Source organism: Corythoichthys intestinalis, chromosome 14 (assembly GCF_030265065.1).
Source record: "Corythoichthys intestinalis isolate RoL2023-P3 chromosome 14, ASM3026506v1, whole genome shotgun sequence".
In the NCBI taxonomy this organism is placed as follows: domain Eukaryota; kingdom Metazoa; phylum Chordata; class Actinopteri; order Syngnathiformes; family Syngnathidae; genus Corythoichthys; species Corythoichthys intestinalis.
The window spans coordinates 23020644-23045116 of record NC_080408.1 but is presented as its reverse complement, the minus strand read 5'-3'; the positions used below and the strand labels follow the sequence as shown (position 1 = coordinate 23045116).

Sequence of the window (24473 nt, the reverse complement as noted above, 5' to 3'; positions counted from 1 at the left end):
GATTCTTGGCAGGAGCATATCGATAACCTTTTGAGATACAAAGTATCACGATATATCACCATTTTGATATTTTGTCACACCCCTACAATCTATAGTCTGTGAATCAAACTTCCATCTAAAAGGTTTTAAAAATACAAACTCCATTCAATTATACTCTATTAATAGACCTTTATTAAAATTGAATTACATGACATTGTTTTAATAATTCATTGTCACTGTATCTACTTGTAGTTTTCTTAAACCCTCATTCTTTTTAATGAGCCAAATATCGTCCTTAAATTGACTCGTAACCCTCGGAAATGATACTCATGAAATATTTTTTAACTGAATGTTACCCAACCTGATATTATATTTATAGTAGAGCTGAAACGAATACTCGAGCAACTTGAGTAACTCGAGTTTAAAAACTGATCCGAGTAATTTTATTCACCTCGAGGAAGCGTTTAATTTTGCCAGCTCTCAGCATCACGTTTTGCCCGGACTACTTTTAATGCAGGACAACGCGCTGACGTCACGTGCGTAGAGGAAGAAGCAATAATAAGAAAAAAAAAACCTAACTGCAGCCGACAGCCGCTACAAACTACGCCGACGTTGCTAAAAACTACGCCTGCATGATGCTAGTGTGGTAGCAGGTAGTGTCCGATGCGTCTCATAGATTTATGCATTCTCATTGATTCTCATGCATTTAGGACTAGATGCGAAATGACAGACTCGGCCGCGTCTGGGCAGCGTTAGTAAACAGCCGCCATCTTTAAGCAGTAGACTTCTCGGCACTAATAAATATAACGTTACTGTCACTCGCTCACGTAACGTTAGCCCTTCGGAGTGCTAGGTTTCTGTTGATTATGACCACTGTCGATGCGTGGCTAACGTGTCTTACATGCAGGCTTTATTTAATCTGTTAAAACACAGCGCTGTAGAGAGATGAGGGTGTAAAATTAAAACATAATAAGCTAACTGTCAGTTTTAGCTCAGTAGTCATTGCTGAATAAAACACCAAGTAGCACTGGTCCCTAATGTGCTCCAATACAGCAGGTATCATACATTTATTTTGAACACTGCAAAAACACAAAATCCTATCAGTACTTACAGTTTAGACTAACTTAAAACTTAACTAGAACTTAAAAATAGCTCGACACAAATGGAAATTCAACTAAAACACGTGGGAAAAACATGTTGCTTTCAAGTGATGTGTGTTATCAAGTGTAATTACATTTTTAGGTAAGAAATATGTGGGGTTTTTATTTTTCTTTTTTTTAAAATAAGATCTAGAAGTTTTTTGGTAAATGGACAGTACTTATATAGCGCATTTATCTGCATGGTTACCATGCCCAAAGCGCTTTACAGTAGCACACATTTACCCATTCATGCACCAATGGGGCTGCTGCCATGCAAGGCGCTGTCAACCAATTGGAGGCAAATCAGGGTTCAGTGCCTTGCCCAAGGGCACTTCAACAGTGGGCAGTCGTAGCCGGGAATCGAAACACTGACCCTTTGGTCTAAGGACAACTCCAGCTACCAACTGCGCCACGGCCGAGTGAAAGCAGTGAATTTTTTTTTCTAGTCACATCTGAGATGCAATTGCTGGCTGTTTTCAACAATGTACATCAAAAATAAAGACATTGATTGACTGAAAATGGTCCAGTATTGGATTAAATGTCTTTTTTTTCTCATGTATATTTATAATTTCTCTTTTTTTCCCCAAAAATAAATGTTTTATCCAATTACTCGATTAATCGATAGAATTTTCAGTCGATTACTCGATTACTAAACTATTCGATAGCTGCAGCCCGAATTTATAGTGCTTGAACCATATTGAAGAGAGGAGAAAATTAATATTCTTGAATGAAATTTTAACCTTGGAAAATGATATGAAGATCATTTTAAAATGGAAGTTTGTTTTTATAGTCCTACAATCACTTGTACTGTACTCTTCCAGATTGAATCAAATCAGAACTAAGGGAAAACAATACGAATTGAATTGTTTAAAGAAAAAACGAATAGTAGCCTTAGCCTATATACTTTGAATGATGTGATCCTTATTTCCTGTCTAGGTCTCCACCGGCTCAACGCTCAATATGTGAGAGCCCCCCCACTAAGGAGGACCCCCGTAGCCGTGAGCAGCCGCTGCTGAGCCCTCCTCGGCAAGTTGACGACAATCCGGTGCTCTTGTCATGTGGGTACAACACGGAAGAACACTCCCGTTACCCCCACTGGTGTCACCATCTTTATCGTCATCATCATCGTCATGGACCGGAATAAACGCAACTCTATCGCCGCGTTCCCCACGAGACCCGAACGCCTCGCCGAGGATAGAGACGGAGGGCTAGGGGTGTGCGAGATGGGAATGGGACCGCCTTCGCAGGTTAGTCTGTCAGCACGTGCTGAAAAGATATCACAATCACCAAAGTACTTAAGTAGCTGTGATGGACACTGTTACGAACAGATGTTGTAGTTTACATTGTCAGTCTCCCCCCACATAATTTCTTCAATTTTTAAAAAATTGAAATGTCATTCAAGTTGTTTTTTTTTTTTTTACACCTCGATTTTGGCTATCTGGAAAAAAAACTTAAAAAGCATTTTGAGTTAATATAAGTGTGCTTTGGTGGTCATTTTTATTTTTTCAAAAATACATTTTTTTTGTGGTCTGAAATTGTTTTTGCGTATTTTTTTAATCCAGGTTTCTTCACATTATTTTAATGAACACAAAAATCTTAACTCTTTCTTTTTTTTTTTTTTTTTTTCTAAAACTTAAAACTTTGTTTTTTATTTAAAAAATTAAATAAATAAAAGGCAATAACTGTTATTCAATGGACATCCACAATAGGTCAAAGTATAAAGACACTATGTTGGACAAAATGGCTTCGCTGTTTCTAACTCTTAACTAGGGCTGCAGCTATCAATTATTTTAGTTGTTGATTGATCTATCAACTAGTTAGTTCGAATAATCAAGTAATCGGATTAGGAACATTTAATGCATTGCAGAATATATTTAAGGAGATGTAAAACAAAGGCTTGCTAAGATTGCATTTTTAAAAGAGCATTCAATGCGAATGCAAAATAAAATTCCCGGGTTTATCTTCTATTAAGAATTTCACTTTCATTTATAAATTAATTAAAATACCTGTGTTTAGCCTCAAACGGTATAATGAAATAAATAAATTTAAGTACAACAAAAGAACAACTGGCTAACTTGCATAGCAAACAACCGCCAGCTTAAATGCTATAAAATGCTTTTTTTTTTTTTAATTATTATTATTTTTTTAACAACGCTCTTAAATCGTTCAAACACATATTCCCACAAAAAACAGCTAAATATACTTATAAACTAAAATAAGAATGCATTAAAAAAATATTAGCTCAAACAAAAACTTACCTTCAGTTGGTCTTAACAGGAAGCAGTTGGATTCAGCCCTATTAAATGCGTTATTTCATAGTCACACTGTTGCCACTAGAGGGCGCCGAATCCACCCAAAACATTAAAACTAAAATGCAAACACTTTCAAAACAAACCATTGCAACGCCACTCCAATTAAACGAATTCTTGAAGCAGGAAAATTTGTTCTGAAGCTTTTTCGTAATCGAATTACTCGAGTGAATCGATTAATCGTTGCAGCACTACTCTTAATGCTTTCAGAGCCACGGACAATGATAGACGTCAAATTATGTGGCTCTTTTCATCCTTCTGCTGTGACTTAAAATGAGTTAATTACTAGTAGACATCCAATCCATTTGAACCAGAAGGGTTGGTAGCGAATGAAGTTCAAATGGATTGGACGTTTATCGTTGTCAATGGCAGCTAATGAGTTAATGCTTCCTTCTAGGTGGGTAGGGTTTGCCCTTCGTCCTACCGGGCCCTTATCAGTGCCTTCTCCTGCCTTACACGCCTGGACGACTTCACCTGCGAGTGGATCGGCTCGGGCTTCTTCTCTGATGTTTACAAGGTGGGTGAGAAATGACTGCCAATCATGTCAGTGGCTAATTAGAATCAAAGTCATTTCTGGTGTCATCTGATTTCGGTTGACATTTTGAAGTCAAGATGAACACCATCACTTATGAGACAACATGTAAGCCAATGGGGGGGGGGGGGATTATTAACGCTCCCCCTTCCTCCCTTTCGCCACCAGTCCTGAGGATCCAAGTCACGCGAAGCCTCAAGAAATCCTCCCCGATCCTGCCACAGACTTCACTTTGAAATTTAATTTGATCCTCAATTGCCAAAAATATTTAAATATGATAAGGTGAAGTTTCCTCACCACAAAATACGAAAGTCTTGTTCTGTAATCATTATTACAGGCTAAGAAGATTCTACTCATCTTGGCAGGGGGTTGGCTTGTAATGAAACTGGAAAATGGGGAGAAGATGCATGGGGGATGTGAAGTGTGAGGAATCGGGACAAGGGGGTCGCAAGATGAACATTGGGGGCGGTGGTTCTCCTGACGAGTGACCATCTGTTATTCCTGCTGTCCTGTCAAGCTAAGCCCCCACCCTATTTTCCAAGCAGGCATGCTCACATTAAGAAATGCAGTAAATCTCAAACTTTATCCATTATCCAGCATTTCTAACCTGTTATTACATTCGAGCTTATCATAGCAATCTTGATGATGTTCTATGGCTCCGCATGACTGATCTATCTCTTGAGATAGTTTCAAAAATATTGTGATTATTCGGTGCCTGGCATCCACTTAATATTTTAAGGGTAAAGATCACTGTTAGGTGCCTTTAGTTTCCTCATCAGAATCAGTAAATCATGAACGTTTAGCATAAGAATAATATTCTGATGTCTTATCACAATTTCTCAACATTGCACATACTGCATATCAGTTATCAGTACAAAGATAATTCTCTTAAAATGTGTTACACTTGTTTTCAGGGTGGATCTAGAAAACAATTTATAGAGTAGCGAGAGGGAGGCAGCATCTTTTTGAGGGTGGCAAAGATTTCATGATGGTATACGGTCCCTGACAAAAGTCTTGTTGCTTATCCATTTTATAGAAACAATTGCTAATAACCTGACTTTTAATTATTCAATTGGTTTCAGAAATGGCTCATATGAAAGCTAAGACCCTCCCAAATGATGTTGAATGTACAAAAATATAGGCCTATTTGTTTCACTGAAAAAAGATTTATCATTTAATAAAGACATAAAGGTCAAATTTTGGCAAGACAAAAGTTTTGTCGCCTACAGAAAATAGTGTGAAAATTGAACAAAAAATGTACTTCAAATACAAAATAATGTTACATAAGCGAATTAAGTAGTGGTGTTGTGAGATCCAAATTTAATATTTTGTATAACTTCCATGGGCTTGAAGGAGGAGGCGCTTGAGGATTTTGCCACCACCAAACTTCACTGTTTTCTGAGTGAATCTCGGATTCATGCGGGCTCCAGTAGGTCTCCTGCAATATTTGCGGTGACTGTGGTGTAATTCAATAGAAGCTTCATCTGAAAATCCACCTTTTGTCACAAAACAGTCAAGTTTGGTGGTGGCAAAATCCTGGTCTGGGGTTACATCCAGTATGGGGGTGTGCGAGAGATCTGCAGGGTGGAAGGCAACATAAATAGTCTGAAATATCAACAAATCTTAGCTGCCTCTTATATTCCTAACCATAAAAAGGGACAAATTCTGCAGCAGGATGGTGCTCCATCACATACATTAATCTCTACCTCAAAGTTCCTCAAGGCAAAGAAGATCAAGATCCTCCAGGACTGGCCAGCCCAGTCACCAGACATGAACAGGATGAAAGAGGAAGCATGGAAGACGAAACCCAAGAATGTTGATGAACTCTGGGAGGAATACAAGACTGCTTTCTTTTATGTTCTTGATGACTTAATCAATAAATTGTATGAATCCTTGCTGATCCGCATGGATGCAGTCCTTCAAGCCCATGGAAGTCATACAAAATATTAAATTTGGATCTCACAGCACCACTACTTTATTCGCTTATGTTATGTAACATATTTTTGTATTTGAAGTACATTTTTTGTTCATTTCACACTACTTTCTGTAGGTGACAAAACTTTCATTCAAAGGCCTTTGATCGATATAATAGAAGTCAGTTCCAATTTACCTAAAGAAATAAAAAATCAGTTTTGAGGAGTATGAAAATTTTGTTGGACAAAACGGCATACCGAAGAATATAATCATTTTGCATTTTGATTGAATACATTCAATTATGCTTGAAAATCGATATATTGATCCACGAGGATTAATTGTTACACCCCTAATGTCAACATATGCCAGATGTTTACACATAATGAATCAGCGTTTGCTAAGTATTCGTATGTAGATACTAGAAAAAGGCAGAAGTAACATTTACAGATAGAATATGGAGAAATTTAGCTTCAATACGTTTTTTTTCCTATTGTAAGGATCCCCACTGACACCACTGCTTATAAATTGCAGAAAATGTCAAATTGATTTTTTTCCATCAGTGCCAACTTGGGTGGAAAATGGGTTGGCAAGCCTATCTTTTAGGGTGGCGATTGCCCCTCCATGCCACCCACGTGGATCCGCCCCTGCTTGTTTTTTACCTTTATTTTTTCATTGGCATGTCCTCCAAACTATTCAAATGAAAGCATTGGTTCTTAGAGTTATGATACTTAATCCAAACAATTGTTTTATTTTCCACAGCAAATTTTTCCATAAAACAACAATTTTTGATCAAATAAATTCTATCTTCCCATTTTGTATGTCCCTGTAATTGCTGTCAACCCTGTCATTATGAGGTAACCAGCCCTTTATGAAGCCCTCTGATGTTTTTCCAGCGCTAACGCAACCAGCATTTTGTCTTTCGTTAAGTGGATAGTTGGCAAAATAAATATTTATACTAGTGTCTTTTAATTTTCTTCATATTATGTGTGTATTTGGATGTCGCCCTTCACATTCTGGATTGCTGGTAAAATATAAATTGATGTATCAACCTTATATTTGTTAAATAGCGCTCAGTCAACTTGCTAACTGAATTCTATTGCTAGGTGAAAGGCCACCATTGTGTTCTTGAACTGCTAACATTAGTTAAAAAAATGTCGTCCTGGTCAGCAAGATCACAGATTTTCCAATTTTCGTCTAAAAGACACATTGTGGTGTTTTGATATTCTATTTTTTCATTCAGTAATTGCTTGAGTTGGACTTCAAGCTAATGCTTTGTACCAGTCAGCCGACATTTTATGACCGTTGTGTAATACCGAGATAGTGTGATGCGCTTATCAGAGTGTGTACAACACAAGGCGAGCCTCGCTGGGTTACGTGAGCGTTATCTAACCGTCTGATGGATGGAAAGGAAAATCCTGATGATGCCCAATCATTGTATATTGATCTGCGTGTTGTTCCATACTCAGAATGCTGACCTTGCTTTATTTTTCAATGTGCAGAATTTTTCCAGCAAGTGTTAATCAATGGCGACTGCTTGGCTTCGCAGGTGTGTCACCGTGCGTCGGATCAGGTGATGGCGCTCAAGATGAACAAGCTGAGCAGCAACAGGGCAAACATGTTGAGAGAAGTGCAGCTGATGAACCGCCTCTCGCACCCCAACATACTCAGGTTTGCTATTGCATTATTCCCGTCCCAATACTCAATCATTTACACTCCAAAAATGTAAGTCAATAATTAAAAAGTACAAATGCATGAAATACTACATGAATTGAAATGATGTCCCATTCTATTGAAGGGACTATGAAAAAAATATATATTTCAATTAATAGTTATTAAAACGAAACATACAAATGTAAATTTAAAGCTACATTCATTTGTTTATTACGTCATAATCAAAATAGTGTTTAAATAATATTTTCACTTAAAGTTGATCAGTTTATATAAATGGAATAAGGTAATGACATTTTACAAAAAGATTTTCAGTTTGCTCACTTGCCACACATTTAAATACACTTGGAAGGACAAAATGAAGAACATATTTTGTGAATAGCCCCACAATGTAATTAACTCATTCACTCCCAGCCATTTTCACTGGAGCAACCCCCTTCGCTCCCGGCCGTTTTACTGGATTTTGACTGATTTTGCAAGGCCCACAGAAAATTCTGTTATATTCTTATACAAACATGGAACCCACCAAAAGAAAGATTAGACTCTTTCAGCAGGAAAAAATGTTAGTTCATATCTTTTTCCATTCTTTAGAAATCAGCATTAGAAAATAGCTTAGTTTGAGCAATTTTCCAATTTCGGTTGAAAAAACAGAAATTGAACTTTTTGTAAAAGCATACATTTCAAACATAACTTTGACTTTAACACAGCTATTTTTTGCTTTTGTGACATCCCAAACATCTGAATAATGTTTTCCTTCCACAAAATAGCATAAACAACAAGACAAATAGAGCTTTTGATAGCAAAGTAACAATTTATTTACGCATAACTAAACTATTGAACTGAGAGATGACGCTGTTGTGGCTGCAGCTGTATCGGCAGACGGGGTAAATTTTTCCCTCATCACCGCCTGTCTCATCAAGATTTTTTAAAATCTTTTGTAGTGACCACTACCTCATAACAGAATTCGCCTAGGGAACTTGTGTGGGGCATGTGCCTTGTGTTTTACATCGTTCTCCACATTTTTCTCACACTTCTTACTTCTTCCAACTTCCGTTTCCTGACTATTTCTCTTCATTCATTTCCTTTCATGGTCCGATATGTGTTCTTACCAAATGCACTACTGCCCCCCAGTGGCCAGTTTTATTGCTTTAAAATGGATTTTGAGCGTTGTGCTTTGGAGCGAAGTTGCATCAGAACCTAGAGATGTCTCTTGTGGAAAAAAAACGTAAAAGAAATACGTTTTTGCGACACTGAAACAATTAAAAATAGAACGTATTTATACGTTTTTGGGAGCAAATGAGTTAAGAAGAAAATAAGAACAACAAAAAGTACATACTGTAAGCAGCACACTCTATATTTTAATACTTAAAAAAAATATATCTGTTCTTATACAAGCCGCACTTGACTGCAATATAAGCCACTGATCTCATAGCGGGGGGGAAAATGTAGCGGTTTAACGCCCGAAAATTATGGTATTTCATGCAATTAAATTAAAAAAAAAAAAAAAAAAAACTAACTAAAAACTGCAGGCATTAAAAATCACTCACCTTTTGGCAAAATTTGACGTTTTGAAGTCAAAAAGAGTCACGTACGTGAATTGTGTAGATCTGAGGAGAAAATTTTTAAGGGGGTTTCGGGTTGTAATTCCATCTAACTAACTAACGACATGTTTTATTGAAGTTGCTAAGCCTGTCGTGATATGCAATGAGTCTATTTATCGCAAGGTAAACTAAAATGAGGGCAATAATTTTCACGGCTGCGTTTTATCCCCGCGTGCGTGCGTGCATGCATACATTTGTGCCTGCATTTAGATGACATATGAGACTCCAGTTCATTTCACAGATGTTTATTGGTAATCAACACGCCGTAGAATTACAGTTCAGACTTACAAAACAAGGAAACACATGTATATTAAACACTGTAAATGCATTGCTACATTGCGACTAATGGGGAAAAAAAGACAACCTACTTTAGCCTGCTATAAAACATTGGCAATCTTCTCCAAAATGCAAACTTGGCGTTAAAAGGTGACACTTTAAAGAAAAAGAAAAATCTATGAGTGACACAGCAAGCAATGACAGAAAGTGCTTTTTTGCCGAGTGTGAAGCTGTAAGCGGTTTAGCGAACATACTTCCGGTGAACATTTCAAAATAAAAGCACGTCATGTTCATATAAATGACGATTTCTGGAGTTAATCACCCATACTTCAGAATTAATACTTTATTACTAAATGCTATAATACTACAGAATTCAGATTCTACACTAAGAATAGCTTTAAAATGACACCTTTTTTGAAAAAATATGATTGGCAATGAATATTTCGGTATAATACTATTATATATAGTAGTATACTATCATAATAATGCTATTTTATCTAAGGATTGTTTTAAATAATGTTGGAAAGGTGAAGTCAATGTTCTGAATCTGTTTACATTCCATTCTTTTGCACTAGTAAATGCCATCAACATTTGACCTCATTGTTTATGTGTGATTAATTTAGGGCTGCAGCTATCGAATATTTTAGTAATCGAGTAATCGACTGAAAATTCTATCGATTAATCGAGTAATCGGATAAAACAAATATATTTTTAGGTGAAGAGCAATTATAAATATACATGAGAAAACAAGACATTTCATCTAATTTTGAACCATTTTCAGTCAATCAATGTCTTTATTTTCGATGTATATTGTTGAAAACAGCCAACAATTGCATCTCAGATGTAACTAGAATTAAAAAAAAAAAGACTAATTCACTGCTTTCACTCAAAAAACTTTAGATCTTATTACAAAAAAATATATATATATCTTACCTAAAAATGCCGTTACGCTTGATAACACACATCACTTAAAAGTTTGGATTTTTTTCCCACGTCTTTCAATTGAATTTCTCTTTGTGTCAAGCCATTTTTAAGTTCTAGTTAAGTTTTAAGTTAGTCTAAACTGTAAGTCCTGATAGGATTTTGAGTTTTTGCAGTGTTCAAAATAAATGTATGATACAGGCTGTATTGGAGCACATTAGCACCAGTGCTACTTGGTGTTTTATCCAGCAATGACTACTGAGCTAAAATTGATAGTTAGCATGATTAAGTTTTTATTTTACACCCTCATCACTCCACAATGCTATGTTATGTTAAAGCCTGTATGTAAGACACGTTAGCCAAGCATCGACAGTGGTCATAATTAATAGAAACCTAGCCCTCCGCAGGGCTAACGTGACTTCAGAACAGGAACGTTAATCTTATTTATTAGCGCTTAGCGCTCTTTATTAGCGCTTAGCGCTGTACTGCTTTAAGATGGCGGCTGTTTACTAAAGCTGCCCAGACGCGGCCGAGTCTGTCATTTAGCATCTAATTCAACATACATGTGATCTCTATGAGACGCATGAGACGCTACCTGTACCAACGTAGCATCGTACGGGCTAGTATTTAGCAACGTCGGCGTTGTTTGTGGCGGCTGTCGGCTGCAGTAAGTTTTTTTTTTTTCCCCCCTTCTTCCTCTCCGCACGTGACAGAGCGTTGTCCCGCATTAAAAGTAGTCCGAGCAAAACGTGATGCTTAGAGCTGTCAAAATAAACGATTACTCGAGGTGAATAAAATTACTCGGATCAGTTTTTAAACTCGAGTTACTCGAGTTGCTCGAGTACTCGTTTCAGCTCTAGATTAATTATTGTTATTTTCATGTTTATTTGTACTTTAATAAAGAATTTAAGTGTTCCAAAATGTTTGTGGATTAAACAGCCTAAACAAAAATTTCATTGCTAAATTAGTAAAATAATTTTTTATTTTTATTTTTTTATCGTCGCCTAATCGTAAAAATAGTCGGCTGACTAATCGAGAGAAAATTAGTCGTTTGGGACAGATCTACCGGAACATATTTCCTCCACACCCTTCTCACGTTTTTAACCCCTGACCCATTTTCATGCCTGAAACTGTTATTAACATAACCAGATATAATGGTATTTCTAAAAACATAACAAAAAAGGTAAGGTGATGCATTTATAATATATGCTCTTTATGAACTTGCAGCATATTTCGTACACCAAGAGCGTTGTTTTTGTTTTTTTGCATTCTGTATTGTGTGGGTAGGGGGCACACATGCATAAGTGTGTGTTTGTTTTACAATGCCATCTTTGTTGTGTTTGCCTCCTGCAGTAGGGTGTGCATTTCTGTGTGTTGTCGGCCAACATTGAAGGGACTCATTGTTTCACTCCAAACAAGATGACCTTTTCTTTGGCTGGTGGGAGACCCTCCATAATTGTGTTTATTCACAAGTTGATCTCACACACTAAACAAAAACATAAACTATCAAATCTCCAAAATGTGACAAGTGTGGTGGGAAAAGGAGGGTGCATGGATTGGATGTAATCATTTAGAATAGATATTAAGAGAAGAAAAAAAATCTCACTTTTAATTCTATGGTTCTTAAATTAAGAGTTATGAAATTTTGTACACGTATATATTTTACCTCGAAATACCTCGAAATACGATCGCTTCGACATCCAGTGTAAAATTTGACTCGCCATTTGTTTCTACATCCAACGACATGCTCGAAATACAACGATTTATGACAGCGCCGCAGTTTCATGGTTTTCCCGCAAGATGGACACATGGCGGACATTCTTGTGAGAGAAATCAACATGGGTTCCAAGAAGTTCAGTGCAAGTTGTGAAAAAATGAAAAGGTGACTCCTACCATTGAAATGTGGATGTAAATGATAGAAAAATATGAGCGTGGTGTGCCCGTACGTGAACTGGCTCGACAATACAGCCGTAGAATGTCTGCGATCAAAGAAATATGAAGAAATCGCCAGCTTCGTCAGGTTTTTAATAATTTATTTCAGAACTTGTGCAACACAAAAAGCCTACTGTCCGCTGCAATTGACACCAAAAACAACAGGACTTCAAAAGTGAAAATAAAATCTCTACCGCACCTATCTATTTGTCACATCAGTCACGCGGTGTGTTCAGGTACAGCACGCAGAACACATCCTCCTCATTGGAACCCAATTCGTTACATTATTACAGGAATTATCATTCCGATTTTTATTTATAATTTACTCCTTTTACTATGAGCAATTGCCATTTGTAAGGGTACCGGCTTTTTTTATCAGGGATTTTGTGTAGGATATTGGGGTGTGGAACGAATTAATGGAATTTATTAGAATGTTTTACAATGGGAAAATCCTGCTCGAAATATGACCATTTCGACTTACAAACAAGGTCCTGGAACGAATTAACTTTGTATGTAGCGGTTTCACTGTATATTTATATATACTGTACATATAAAAAGAAAGAATTATTGCCGGTTGTGATAGCGCTGATTCTCAAGTTAATTTTTTTCAAAGAAAAACCTTGCCTTCAAAAATATTGGGATATCGATTAAAAATTAATATAAAAAAATACAGATATAAAAAAAATCAATGATTTTCAAATCATATTCAACGTATATTTAATTTAATACACTACTAAAACAAGATATTTAATGTTCAAACTGTTAAACATTATTGCGTTTTTTAGCAAATAATCATTAACTTAAAGTTTATGGCACATTCCAGAAAAGGTGGGACAGGGTCATGTTTACCACTGTGTTACGTCACCTCTCCTTTTTACAACATTCAATAAAGGTTTACAAACTGAGGACAATAATTGTTGAAGGTGGATTCTTTCCCATTCAGCTATTCAACAGAGGGACTCGGTTATCGTATTTTACACTTCATAATGAGCCACACGTTTCAGTTTGAGGCAGGTTGAAGCCACGCTGTTGTAACAGGTGCAGAATGTGGTTTGGCCTTTTTTTGCTGTAATAAGCAGGGGCTTCCATGAAAAAGATGTTTCTTGAATGGCATCACATACACCACTATGTTCATAGGTGGCATAGACATATAATAATAACAATAATAATGTATTTCTTGTTGTTGTTTATTCTTCTCTTCTGTCTGCTTCCTTTTGTCCCCCATAACACTTTCTTGTTTGCTGCTTTCTCCTAATAACTAAAACATAATGAGCAACCACTATTCGAGTATATTAAACTCCCATGTGATACATTAAAACTGTTCAAACCAAAGACACTCTGTTTCCTATTCTCCGTGTGTAGCAGCTGAACAGGACAGGTTAAAAAAAATTAAAAGAATGGCAGCATATGTTTCTCCAAAACCTGCATGTACCTTTTCTTACCCATAAAATTCTGCCTACTGCCCGTAGTTGGCTGGGATAGGCTCCAGCACCTCCGTGACCCTCGTGAGGAAAAGCGGCATGGAAAATGAATGAATGAATGAAAAATTCTAAGTTGATGATTATTTGCTAAAAACAATAAACTTCATCAGTTTGAACTAGAACAGTCAAACGATTAAAATTTTTAATCGAGTTAATCACCAGTGTTGGGCACGTTACTTTAAAAAAGTAATTAGTTACATTACTCACTACTTCTTCCAAAAAGTAACTGAGTTAGTAACTGAATTACTCTATAGCAAAAGTAACTAGTTACCAGGGAAAGTAACTATTTCCGTTACTTTAAAAAGAACTTGTTGTATGTCAAAGAAATTGGAAATTTTCTGAGCAGTATTCGAGTCAGTGGAATAGAGAAGAACAGACAGGTAGTTAACTTGTTAGGTGCTTCAGCAGATTTGAATTGCTTACCACAGATGTCGACAAAAGCTTTGCCCCGGGACATAAATTACACATTACATGCAGGTTCTTTCCTTTAATTTTGATAAACTTGAAATAGTGTCTCTATCTCCACTTCTTAAAGGACAATTTTTCTTCTGAATGCTTTGCCATCCCGACCCTGTGCATCTGTTTTGCGTGTGTGTGTTTGCCGCACGCGCTGTTCTGGTTTGCTTGTGAAATCACCGGCTCTGATTGGCTTACCACGACACATGACTCTAACCCTCAGCCAATCACAATCACTTCCATCGCATCTCTCACGGGGCTGCATTCAGGTAGGCTCGTTTCCCGACAATTCACATCACCTTCAAAGCGTCTGCCGTCCTCAAGATGGAAGCAAAATTATTGCTGGCTGACAGTGGGAGATGGGAACGAGACTAGCATCAGGTGTAGCAAACACAGAAACGTTACCAAACTTTGGAAAGCATTGTCTAATTGAATGAGCAGGGACAAACAGCTTGGGAGTCAGAAGTACGTGCGCTATTCTCGAACTTGAACGCACCCCAAGTCTTGGATGACAAATCAACAGAGCAGAGTCTCGACTCGACACGGCTGGTAGTTTCTTCAGTTTATTCAGAGTAAGTAACGCACCGCTTTTGATCGTCAGTAACGGTAACGGCGTTGTAACGGTGGAAAAAGTAATTAGTTAGATTACCTCGTTACTGAAAAAATAACGCTGTTATGTAACGGCGTTATTTATAACGGCGTTACTCCCAACACTGTTAATCACAGCTTAAAAATTAATTCATCGTAATTAATTGCAATTAAAGCCATCTATAAAATATGCCATATTTTTCTGTAAATTATTGTTGGAATGGAAAGATAAGACATAAGACGGATATATACATTCAACATACTGTACATAAGTACTGTATTTGTTTATTACAACAATAAATCAACAAGATGGCATTAACATTAACATTCTGTTAAAGCGATCCATGGATAGAAAGACTTGTAGTTCTTAAAAGATAAATGTTAGTACAAGTTATAGAAATTTTAGATTAAAACCCCTCTTAATGTTTTCGTTTTGATAAAATTTGTAAATTTTTCAATCAAAAAATAAACTAGTAGCTCGCCATTGTTGATGTCAATAATTACATTACACTATGGTGCTTAAACCCATAAAATCAGTCACACCAAAGCACCAGCAGAGGGAGACAAAAACACAAGTAACAAGTGGACATGACACTGTTCTGTTATTTTAATCTGTTTGAGCGGGGCATGTGCGTTAATTGCGTCAAATATTTTAAAGTGATTAATTTAAAAAATTAATTACCCCCCGTTAACACGATAATTTTGACAGCCCTAGTTTGAACATTAAGTATCATGTCTTTATAGTGTATTTAATTGAATATATGTTGAACATGATTTGCAAATCATTGTATTCTGATTTTATGTTTAACGCAACATCTCAGCTTCATTGGGATTGCTGTTGTAAAACAAGTCAAAATAGATGCCTCTCGCCTCATTTAAAGGAGAAGCATGTTTAAGCCTGTATGTAGGGACACTAGTATGGAGCACACCTTGCCAAGCCATGCGAAGAAGAAAGGCTTGGAACAACAGTCCTGCTAGAAGAAACACTTGTCTTGTCGGGTCTTGTCTGCTGCTGGAATTTCTGGAATTAGCTCTTGTGTTTTCTTGCTTGTGGGCTTTTGTCATTAATAGTTACAAATAGCCGATAACCTATTTTTACATTTGTATAATAATGAAGAAGCCCAATTATTCCTTAGTGCTTTGATGTCATCTTTTCTTAAAGGTTAAATGTGAAAAATAAAACAGTCACTGTTCCTTTTTGCTGCAGGTTCAAGGGAGTATGTGTGCACGAGGGCCAGCTTCACGCTTTGACTGAGGTAAGAGAACACATTCTTTACTGTCCAGCTTCATTTAACTAGTTAAAGAAGCGTGGACGTTATTAAATGCCCTGGCAGGTAAAACATTCGCAGCAGAAATAGACACGTCATGAAATAGCCGACGTGATGTTTGCGTGTGGCCGGACTCGGGTGACGACCTCATGCTGTTTTGCTGTTTTGTCATCTGACCCTCAATTGGCCCTGAGGGCAAGAGGGGGGAGCCTACTTATGAGGCTCACTCATATGGAGAATGAAGTCACCGTGTAGCCAGGGCACAAGACACTCAATTAAACGTGAGGATTTTCAACCATTTCCCATTTCTGAAAGTGTTCTTTAGGCTTTTTATTGCCTAAAAAGATTTAGATGAGGCCTTTATTAGATCAGAGTTCTCTTAATAATCAGCAAATGCCAAGTCATGTGATCCCTTTCTTTAATTATTTCAGTGCCATTGAGGATGATAGCTGTCCAATCATGTGGCTCTTTTTATCCTTCTGCTGTGACTTTAGATTTGTTTGTCACTAGTAATTATCCAATCTATTTGACCTGGGAGGGTTGGCAGCCTATGTCTATTGCTGCTAGTGGCAGCCAATAAGTTAAATAATAATAATTACATATTTTCTTTGTCAGGGGTCGACAATATAAATGGCCCGGTGGCCTGGACGTACTTTCAAAACCGTCAAGGCCACCAGAATGCTTCTACCACTGGCCTGGTGGAGCCAGTAAAAATAATGCGTAGATTAAGAAAAAAATCTTACTTCACATTAATACCCAGTCGTTCCGTGTTTCGATGATGTTACGCTGTCCCGATCAAAGACGACCTTTACAGTCTATGCAGCAGCCGTTGCTCTCCGCTGGGCATAAACACACCTCGTTCGTTCGCTCGCTCGCGTCCACATGAACGCGTGCAACCTGATTACTGCTGCTGATTGATTGTCAATATCTCAGTACCCACCTAACGTTATACTAAAAGACGACATGTTTCCAAAACCCCCAGCACCTAGCCAAGCACCGGGGGGAAAAACACCACTCAGGAAAGACGAAGTCACCGGAGGAGTTGAGGGAAAGTGAAATCCCAATATGAAAAGAAAAGGGAGAGAAAGTTTCAGGCTAGGCTACAAATGAGACAAAAACCAAGGTTTACTGTGAGTTGTGCAGATCAATGCCCACTTATGCAGACAAGTAAGCTAGAGAAAAGTTAACGAGTATGAAACTTTTGGTATGAACATAACGTGATAATTCATCCACGTGACTACGGAGAAAATAATATCGGTATTACGGCGGTTTAGCTTGAAATCGTTAGCCATAATTGCCTTAGTCATTTCTTTGACTTCTAAATTGTTGCCACGACAACCGAGCCGGGGGAGACTTCTAGAGGGCGATCAGGGGAAGACACTTAAGCTTCGCTCAGGCATGGGGGTCTTTCACGGGCCCGCCTCGCCCTGGAGCTCCCAAAAAACAGAAAACATTAAAATATGTTTAAGTGGCCAGTGTAGTCGATTTGGGTTATTTCATGTTTCTGGTTGGGTTATTAATGTTCCGGGTTGGTGAAAACGGGTAAATGCTGACGCCACACGCTAGTTTGTTACACGCCGACGTTACACAAAAATGATAAAAAATTATAAGCATCATTTTAGCGTAAAAAGCCCCTGGTCATATGACCAGTGGACTCAAAATGTGTGGGATGATAGCACTCCACTGGCTGCATGAGTTAGGCTACGCCTCTTGTTTGTACACTATACACTAGATTATGGAATTGGAATAGGGTTATTTGCACTAGGTTCATGTTTCTGCACAGTTTTGCTGCACTTTTCATTAAATCTACCGCAAAAAAAAAAAAAAAAATCATGTTATCCAAGCAAATTGTTCTTTTTCGTGATCATTGGGATCAATAATTGACGCCTTGACCTGGGCCAGTGGTTTTGATAGTGGTGCCAGTGAACTTCAATTCAACTAATTTCCCCTATTGCCTACTTCTGAGAGTTGTTCATTAATGACTTTTTTTCACAGATATCCCGATGTTGTCCAACTCCAAAAATCCGATACCGATATCAAACCATGCGGTTGTGGAATAAACATATTATAGCTAATTGTATTGTGATGCCTGACTGGATACTTTAATACCAACAATGCTCGCAGAAAAAATCCAATTATCATAGTTTAGAGACATCTCATTTGTAATGGTCAACAAGCATAACTGCTGTGCTAAGCTGTGACCAGCCCGTGTACACAGGCAGAAGGCTTCTACATTCACTGTGAAGGCAACATGAATACTGGCCCAAAACTGAAATTACCCGATATCATTAAAAAGTGCTTTTATCAGCCGATATGGCACAACTCTATATTTTATGGTATTATGCATTTTTTTCCTGAAAGGATTTGTATAAAATCATGAACTGTGATATTAATACCATTGGTATAAAAAGTAGTAAATATTTCATTTATTTATTTATTTTTAATTATTTAATACCATTGATATAAAGAGTAATAAATATTTCATTTATTTATTTATTTTTAATTATTCTAGTTGCACATTTTTTTACATTCAATTTAATCACCAAAGTAAAGGTTTTTGCTGCATTTAAATATTTAATATATAACTATGTAAAATACGTGTTTACCATTTCATACAAACATAATACATAAACTATTGTATTTGAGATGGGTTTTTTTGTGTGTTTTTTTTTTCAACGTGGTGTGGAGGGGGGTGTAATACTTTGACCTGTCTTTAAAGTAATGCTATTTCAAGCAATAATAATCTGGACTAACTACAGGATTAGGTTTTTTTTCTTAATGCTAGAAAACAATACTCCTTTGTGTCACTCTTTGCTTAAACTCTCATCTGCAAAAATACCAATTTGCTGTAATCAAATTGATACATGAAACATATTCCGATAGTGGCTGTACACCCCATATGTGCAGGTGCTTTGGGAGGATAGTAACACTCGGCAAGCATCCAATCATATTGCACTTATGTCATCCCAGTTGAGTGTCATTTCTTACTCAGAGTTATTTAACAGCATCAGCCTCATGGCCTAAATCCGGGCCTTGATCCGTGTTAACCACTCGCGTTCCGTGACGCCTTTACGTCGGGATTAGTGCGTCTTTATGGCGAGGTCAGCGAAGTTCTTTCGGATCAAAGAGCCAAAGACACCCGTCGCTCAGCAGAGTAAGAGCTTACTCTACTTCCTGTCAAGCCAATTGAAACGGCGACATGACATTGTGCCTGGCAGGCTTGCCCCAGGGTTGTCTAGTGACCCAGAACCTTGCGACCCATTGGATAGTCTCTGCGTGATACGACTTGCCATCCGACTGGTTCAACTGTGTAATGAGCACCCAGTACTACGCATTAGTAGAGTGGCCATCCAAGTGAAGCTTTTATTTATTATTCAAATATATTTTATGCCATTTGAGAGGTCACAAATGGAATTTTCATTGAATATATATATTTTTTTCGAGAGGACTTTTTGTTTTCTTTTTAATATTTTAATATTTTTATGAAATCTGTGTTTTTAGTATTAGGCTTCCAATCCATTCACGGTGAAAGATAAACGAGAAGTGCTTTAAAAATGAACTGTTTTTACGATGACCAGACAGTAACATCGGCATGAATTATGAATTAACTGTATGTGGGTGTTATCTTCATACCTGTAATTTTTCTAACATTTTGATATTTATTTGTCCATTATTTTAGTATATTCATTTAAAATTTAAAAGAATATTTTTATATATATATTTTTTACAATTCTTGATTTTTTTTTTTAATGTCTAAGTATTATTTATTAATATTCATATTTTTGCATTATTGTTTTTTGGGGTTATATTTGAGTGTTTATTTATTTGTATATCAGTCATCTAACTCTGTCCCCCAATATTTGGGCATTTTGTAATAGTTTTAATCTTTTTAATTACATATACCGTAATTTTCGAACTACAAGGCGCACCTGTATATAAGCCGCTACCCACCAAATTTGACACTAAACCGACATTTGTTCATGGATAAGCCGCACTGGACTATAAGCCGCAGCTGTCCTCACTGTATTATGGGATATTTACACCAAACTATATAAACCGGTAATACTATATTTGACAGCGGCATCATAAAACTGTCATAAGATAAACCACCAAAGATGAACCACCTTTAAGCTTTGAACCAATTGGCTGCAAAGCTTAATTGCTTCAAGAAGCTTTAGTTGGCCATCACAGCTCTCTTTGAGAAGACATTCAACCTCTGCTGCCACCTGCTGTCAACACTGTTTTCGTCAACATGCCTCCTAACATGCATTGCACCACTACAGATGTAAATAACAATCAAATTCATGTTCTATGCTAATTATTTCTTCAGTTACGGTTCTAGTTGTTACATTAATTGCTAGTTATGGTATTCGGTAACACTTTTGACAGTGGCGCCATAAGAGTGCCATAAGACCATCATTATTATAACATGACACTGCCATGAGCATTAATGAATGCTTACGACAGATGTCATTTTGTGTCATCCGGCAAATTATCTCACTTTTGAATGGATGCAAAGATCTGAGCTGGGCATAAATGGAGTTAGTGACATAATTCATAATGTCATTAATGCCCATGAGAGTGTCGTTTAATAATTAGGCCTTCTTCTGGCTGTCTTTTGGTGCCACTGTCAAAGAAAGTGTTACCTATTAATCCAAATAAATCAACAAATACGACGCACTGGACTAAAAACTGCAGGATTCAAAATGAGGAGAAAAAATTAGCAGCTTATAGTCCGAAAATTACGGTATATATTATAACTAGATATCGAACTGGCCAATACATTTTGGGTAAAATACCTGGAATGTTAATTTATCCCTTTGTTGCTTGTTAATTTGTGAGATGCCCAAACCCTCTTTTTATTTTAGCAACATTGTCATTATACTGATAATAGCAATCATTTTTCTGTTTTTCTTTCTGTGGTATCATATGATTCATATTCACTGTTTGCATATAATTCTTTTACTGTTTATGCAGTACATCAATGGCGGCAACCTGGAGCAGCTTCTGGACAGCAACAAGCATCTTAGCTGGCCTGCCAGAGTCAAACTGGCCAGCGACCTCGCCGGCGGTCTGGCCTACCTGCACGCCAAAGGCATCTTCCACCGAGACCTAACCTCCAAGGTGGGCCAAAAACAGAATACTGTGCAGGCTAGTGTTGTGGTACTGTGGGGTAACTTATTACTGCCCTCTACTGATTTGACACATCAGACAAGTGATTTCCAATCACAGTGTCGTGTACATTAGTAAGCTGTTAGAGGTCATCGCATGCTTTCACGATAGCGATCTGGAAATATTGATTTATATCCTGCTAGTAATGTATCTTTTTTCCTCCCCAATCTATGACAGTGATTTATAGTAACTCAAAGAACAATTTCATGCTTTCCCACCTGATGGAATGAGGTAGCATAAACTATTTATGGAGCAGAATTATCAATAGCTTTGTGTTCAGCTGTACAGGCACGCATTTCCCATTCATTTAGGAGTACTTTGGGACCAAATCATGAACATTTGCGCTCAATTTTTTGTTTCCTGTTTGTTTTTTGTCAAGTAAAATACTATGCGCCATGGCAAAGTAATTGCTGGGAAACGCTTGTCTCAGCAATAGTAATGCAGTACTTTTCAATAGTCTTTTAACAGTACTTTCAGCCTAGCAACACTTAGAAAACACTTTTAATGAGTAGTTTTAGTTTTAATTTACAATACAGTGGTACCTCTACGACATTAATTGGTTCTGGAAGTAGTCTTGTAAGCTGAAAATTCCATAAGTAGAGACTCGTTTTTCATGTAAATGCCCTAATCGTTCTAAGCACTACTGAAATGCCACATTAAATTTTACAATCGGGGAAACACTGGAATAAAACAACAGCCAAACATATTTGAATCATTCCATATACCTAACCTAACCGTAAATACCGGTATTGAGGTAGATAATTAAACATAGTGCAAAGGAAAAACGAAAAACAAATCTAACCTTTCGAGTGAGGCAATGTCCTCTTTCACGAGATTGATGGTGCCTTTTGGCTATCTCACTATTTGTGACACAAAAACGTGAGGTGCTCTAATGTGCTACTAATATATTGAAACGTGTGGGGTTAAAAAACACTGAACAAACGCGAGGAGACTTGAGCTCTTTGGCTTGGACGTCCACCGACGGCCACTATATCAACAACACCGTCGCGCCTCTGTACGTTATCATACTGCGACACTGAGATTGAAACGTCATCAACAATAGGCCAATAGGAGAGCAGAATCCTATTTTGAAGCATGAGAGAAAAAAATATGACCAATAGAGCAGCAGGGTCTTATGGTGTGACATTTAAAAGCAGAAAACATGATGTACTTGCGTATCTTTTACATTCTTGTATTGTATTTTTGCCTCTCATAACCTGAAATTTCTTTCTTAACAAGAGGCAATATTTTGTGGAGACGTTTGTAAGTAGAGGTACCACTGTAGTTGTCTTTACATTTGTATGACAATAATGTAATATAATAATAATAATATGTTTCTTAAAACTTGGTAAACCTAATAACTGTTTTATGATACTATTTCACTTTATATGGAGAAAAATAGTTTGACGTTTTGTAATCTACTGTTGTGGGAACCTACATAATATTGACAGTTATGTTGTAAGCGATAATAATAATAGTGCTGACGCTGTTTTTTTCTCGTGGCAGAACTGTTTAATCAAATGCGATGACAGCGGCTACACGGCGGTGGTGGGAGACTTCGGACTGGCCGAGAAGATCCCTGCTAATCTGTACGTGCTACACATCCATTCCACTCCATTTGATTTGCGTGCTTTGGTTGCTGTATGAGAGGGTCCAAATATTAAAAGCAGCGCTCAGTAGAATGCAAACTGTAACCACAAAAGCACATTCCTACCCCCTACCACCACAATGCTCAGTGGACAAATCCCGTTGGTTACTTGCTAATCCCCGCTAGATTGTGCATTTGTAAAACCTTGTTAGTCCCGAGCAGCACTTAAATTGACTCCAGCGACCAAAATGAGGATAAGAGGTTGGGAGCGACGTCTGTCTTCAAGTGTACAGTGCATCTTAATTTTATGGAGCGTTCACATTTGGCTGTCAATTATTAATTAATAATTATTAAGCCTGTCAACAATAACGCGTTAACGACCATGATTAATCTGGAAATATTAACGCAATTAAAAAAAATAACGCAATTTACCGCTCACACTAAGTTTGGCCACAACTGCCTCCCGTAGTCCCACACGGTGATGTTTACATTCTCCGCGCGGCAATGCAGGACAAAATGCAGCCAGCCACGATGAGTGAGGATGATGACCCAGGACTGCTTCATGGCAAATTCCGTTTTAAAAAGCTGCCTAATGGAAATCTGGATAAAACAAAAGTTGTGTGCACATACTGCTGTGATGAACTGTCATTCCATCGAAGCACAACCAGCCTAAAGTACCACCTTCGGGCAAAGCATATCTTCGCTAGTGTTAGCAATGACGCTAACACCGCAAACACAAGCCGCAGTCATCAAGCTACACTGGCAGAGTGCGGACTCGGACTTGTCAACAAAAGGACAACAAGTAGGTTGACTACTGCTGTCGCTAGATGGGTTGCCAGAGACTGTAGACCCATTAACTTAGTCGAAGATAAGGGCCTTGAAAATCTCATCCAGATAGCATCGGCAACCCAACATACAGATCACCTTCACGGGCAACTATTGCCACAAAAATTCATAAATTTTTTGAAAATGAAAAGGCAACGAAGGTGGAGCAACTAGCCAGAGTTACGTTTGTTGCACTGACAGGAGACCACTGGACAAAAAAAAAAGGGTATGACTGGCTAACTTAAGCAGTGTTTCTAAACACCTTTACACACTTTTTAGTGTAATGTTTTTCAGTTAAGTATGTGAAAATTGACAAATTATTATTATTTTTTGAAATCACACAGCTTTCAGGCCATTTAGTGTAAAACTGCAAATGCTGCATTTATTTGTGTGAAATGTTTAATTTAACAGACAAGTTGTTTACACATTTTTTGAAACACTAGCTATTGTTACTGTATTGTGCTTGTCTGCTCTTTAAGTTGGCAGTTAATTTTGGGCAATATGCCAAACGGTACTTGAGCCACATTGTTAGCCTGATGCACTTTAATCTGTTAAGCTCTTTTCTGTATAATACTGAAATTTTATTTTATTTTATATGAGCTGAGTTGTTAAATAAAATTTTAAAACTCTATTTGGTTAAGTATTAATTCATTTATACATCATACATTTCATCTGAAAACAAATTTTAAGTCAATTAACGTGTTTTCCCAGATTTTTTCCCCCTGAAGAGCAACTTTATTCATCCCGAGGGAAATGTAATTAATCATGATTAATCACACAGTTGACATATGATTAACTAGATTAAATTTTTTAATCATTTGACA

At 37.3% G+C, this 24473-nt stretch overlaps 1 protein-coding gene across 1 annotated transcript in view; it reads left to right on the top strand.

Moving 5' to 3' along the window:
* tesk2 (testis associated actin remodelling kinase 2) overlaps positions 1 to 24473 on the top strand; it is a 62959-nt gene that overhangs the window by 23339 nt on the left and 15147 nt on the right. Inside the window, exons 2-7 of the mRNA XM_057857566.1 lie at positions 2055 to 2365; positions 3825 to 3944; positions 7420 to 7541; positions 16004 to 16052; positions 21042 to 21188; positions 22743 to 22825. Coding sequence (XP_057713549.1) covers positions 2249 to 2365; positions 3825 to 3944; positions 7420 to 7541; positions 16004 to 16052; positions 21042 to 21188; positions 22743 to 22825 — 638 coding nt within the window. The 5' untranslated portion in view covers positions 2055 to 2248. The remainder of the gene's footprint in view (positions 1 to 2054; positions 2366 to 3824; positions 3945 to 7419; positions 7542 to 16003; positions 16053 to 21041; positions 21189 to 22742; positions 22826 to 24473) is intronic.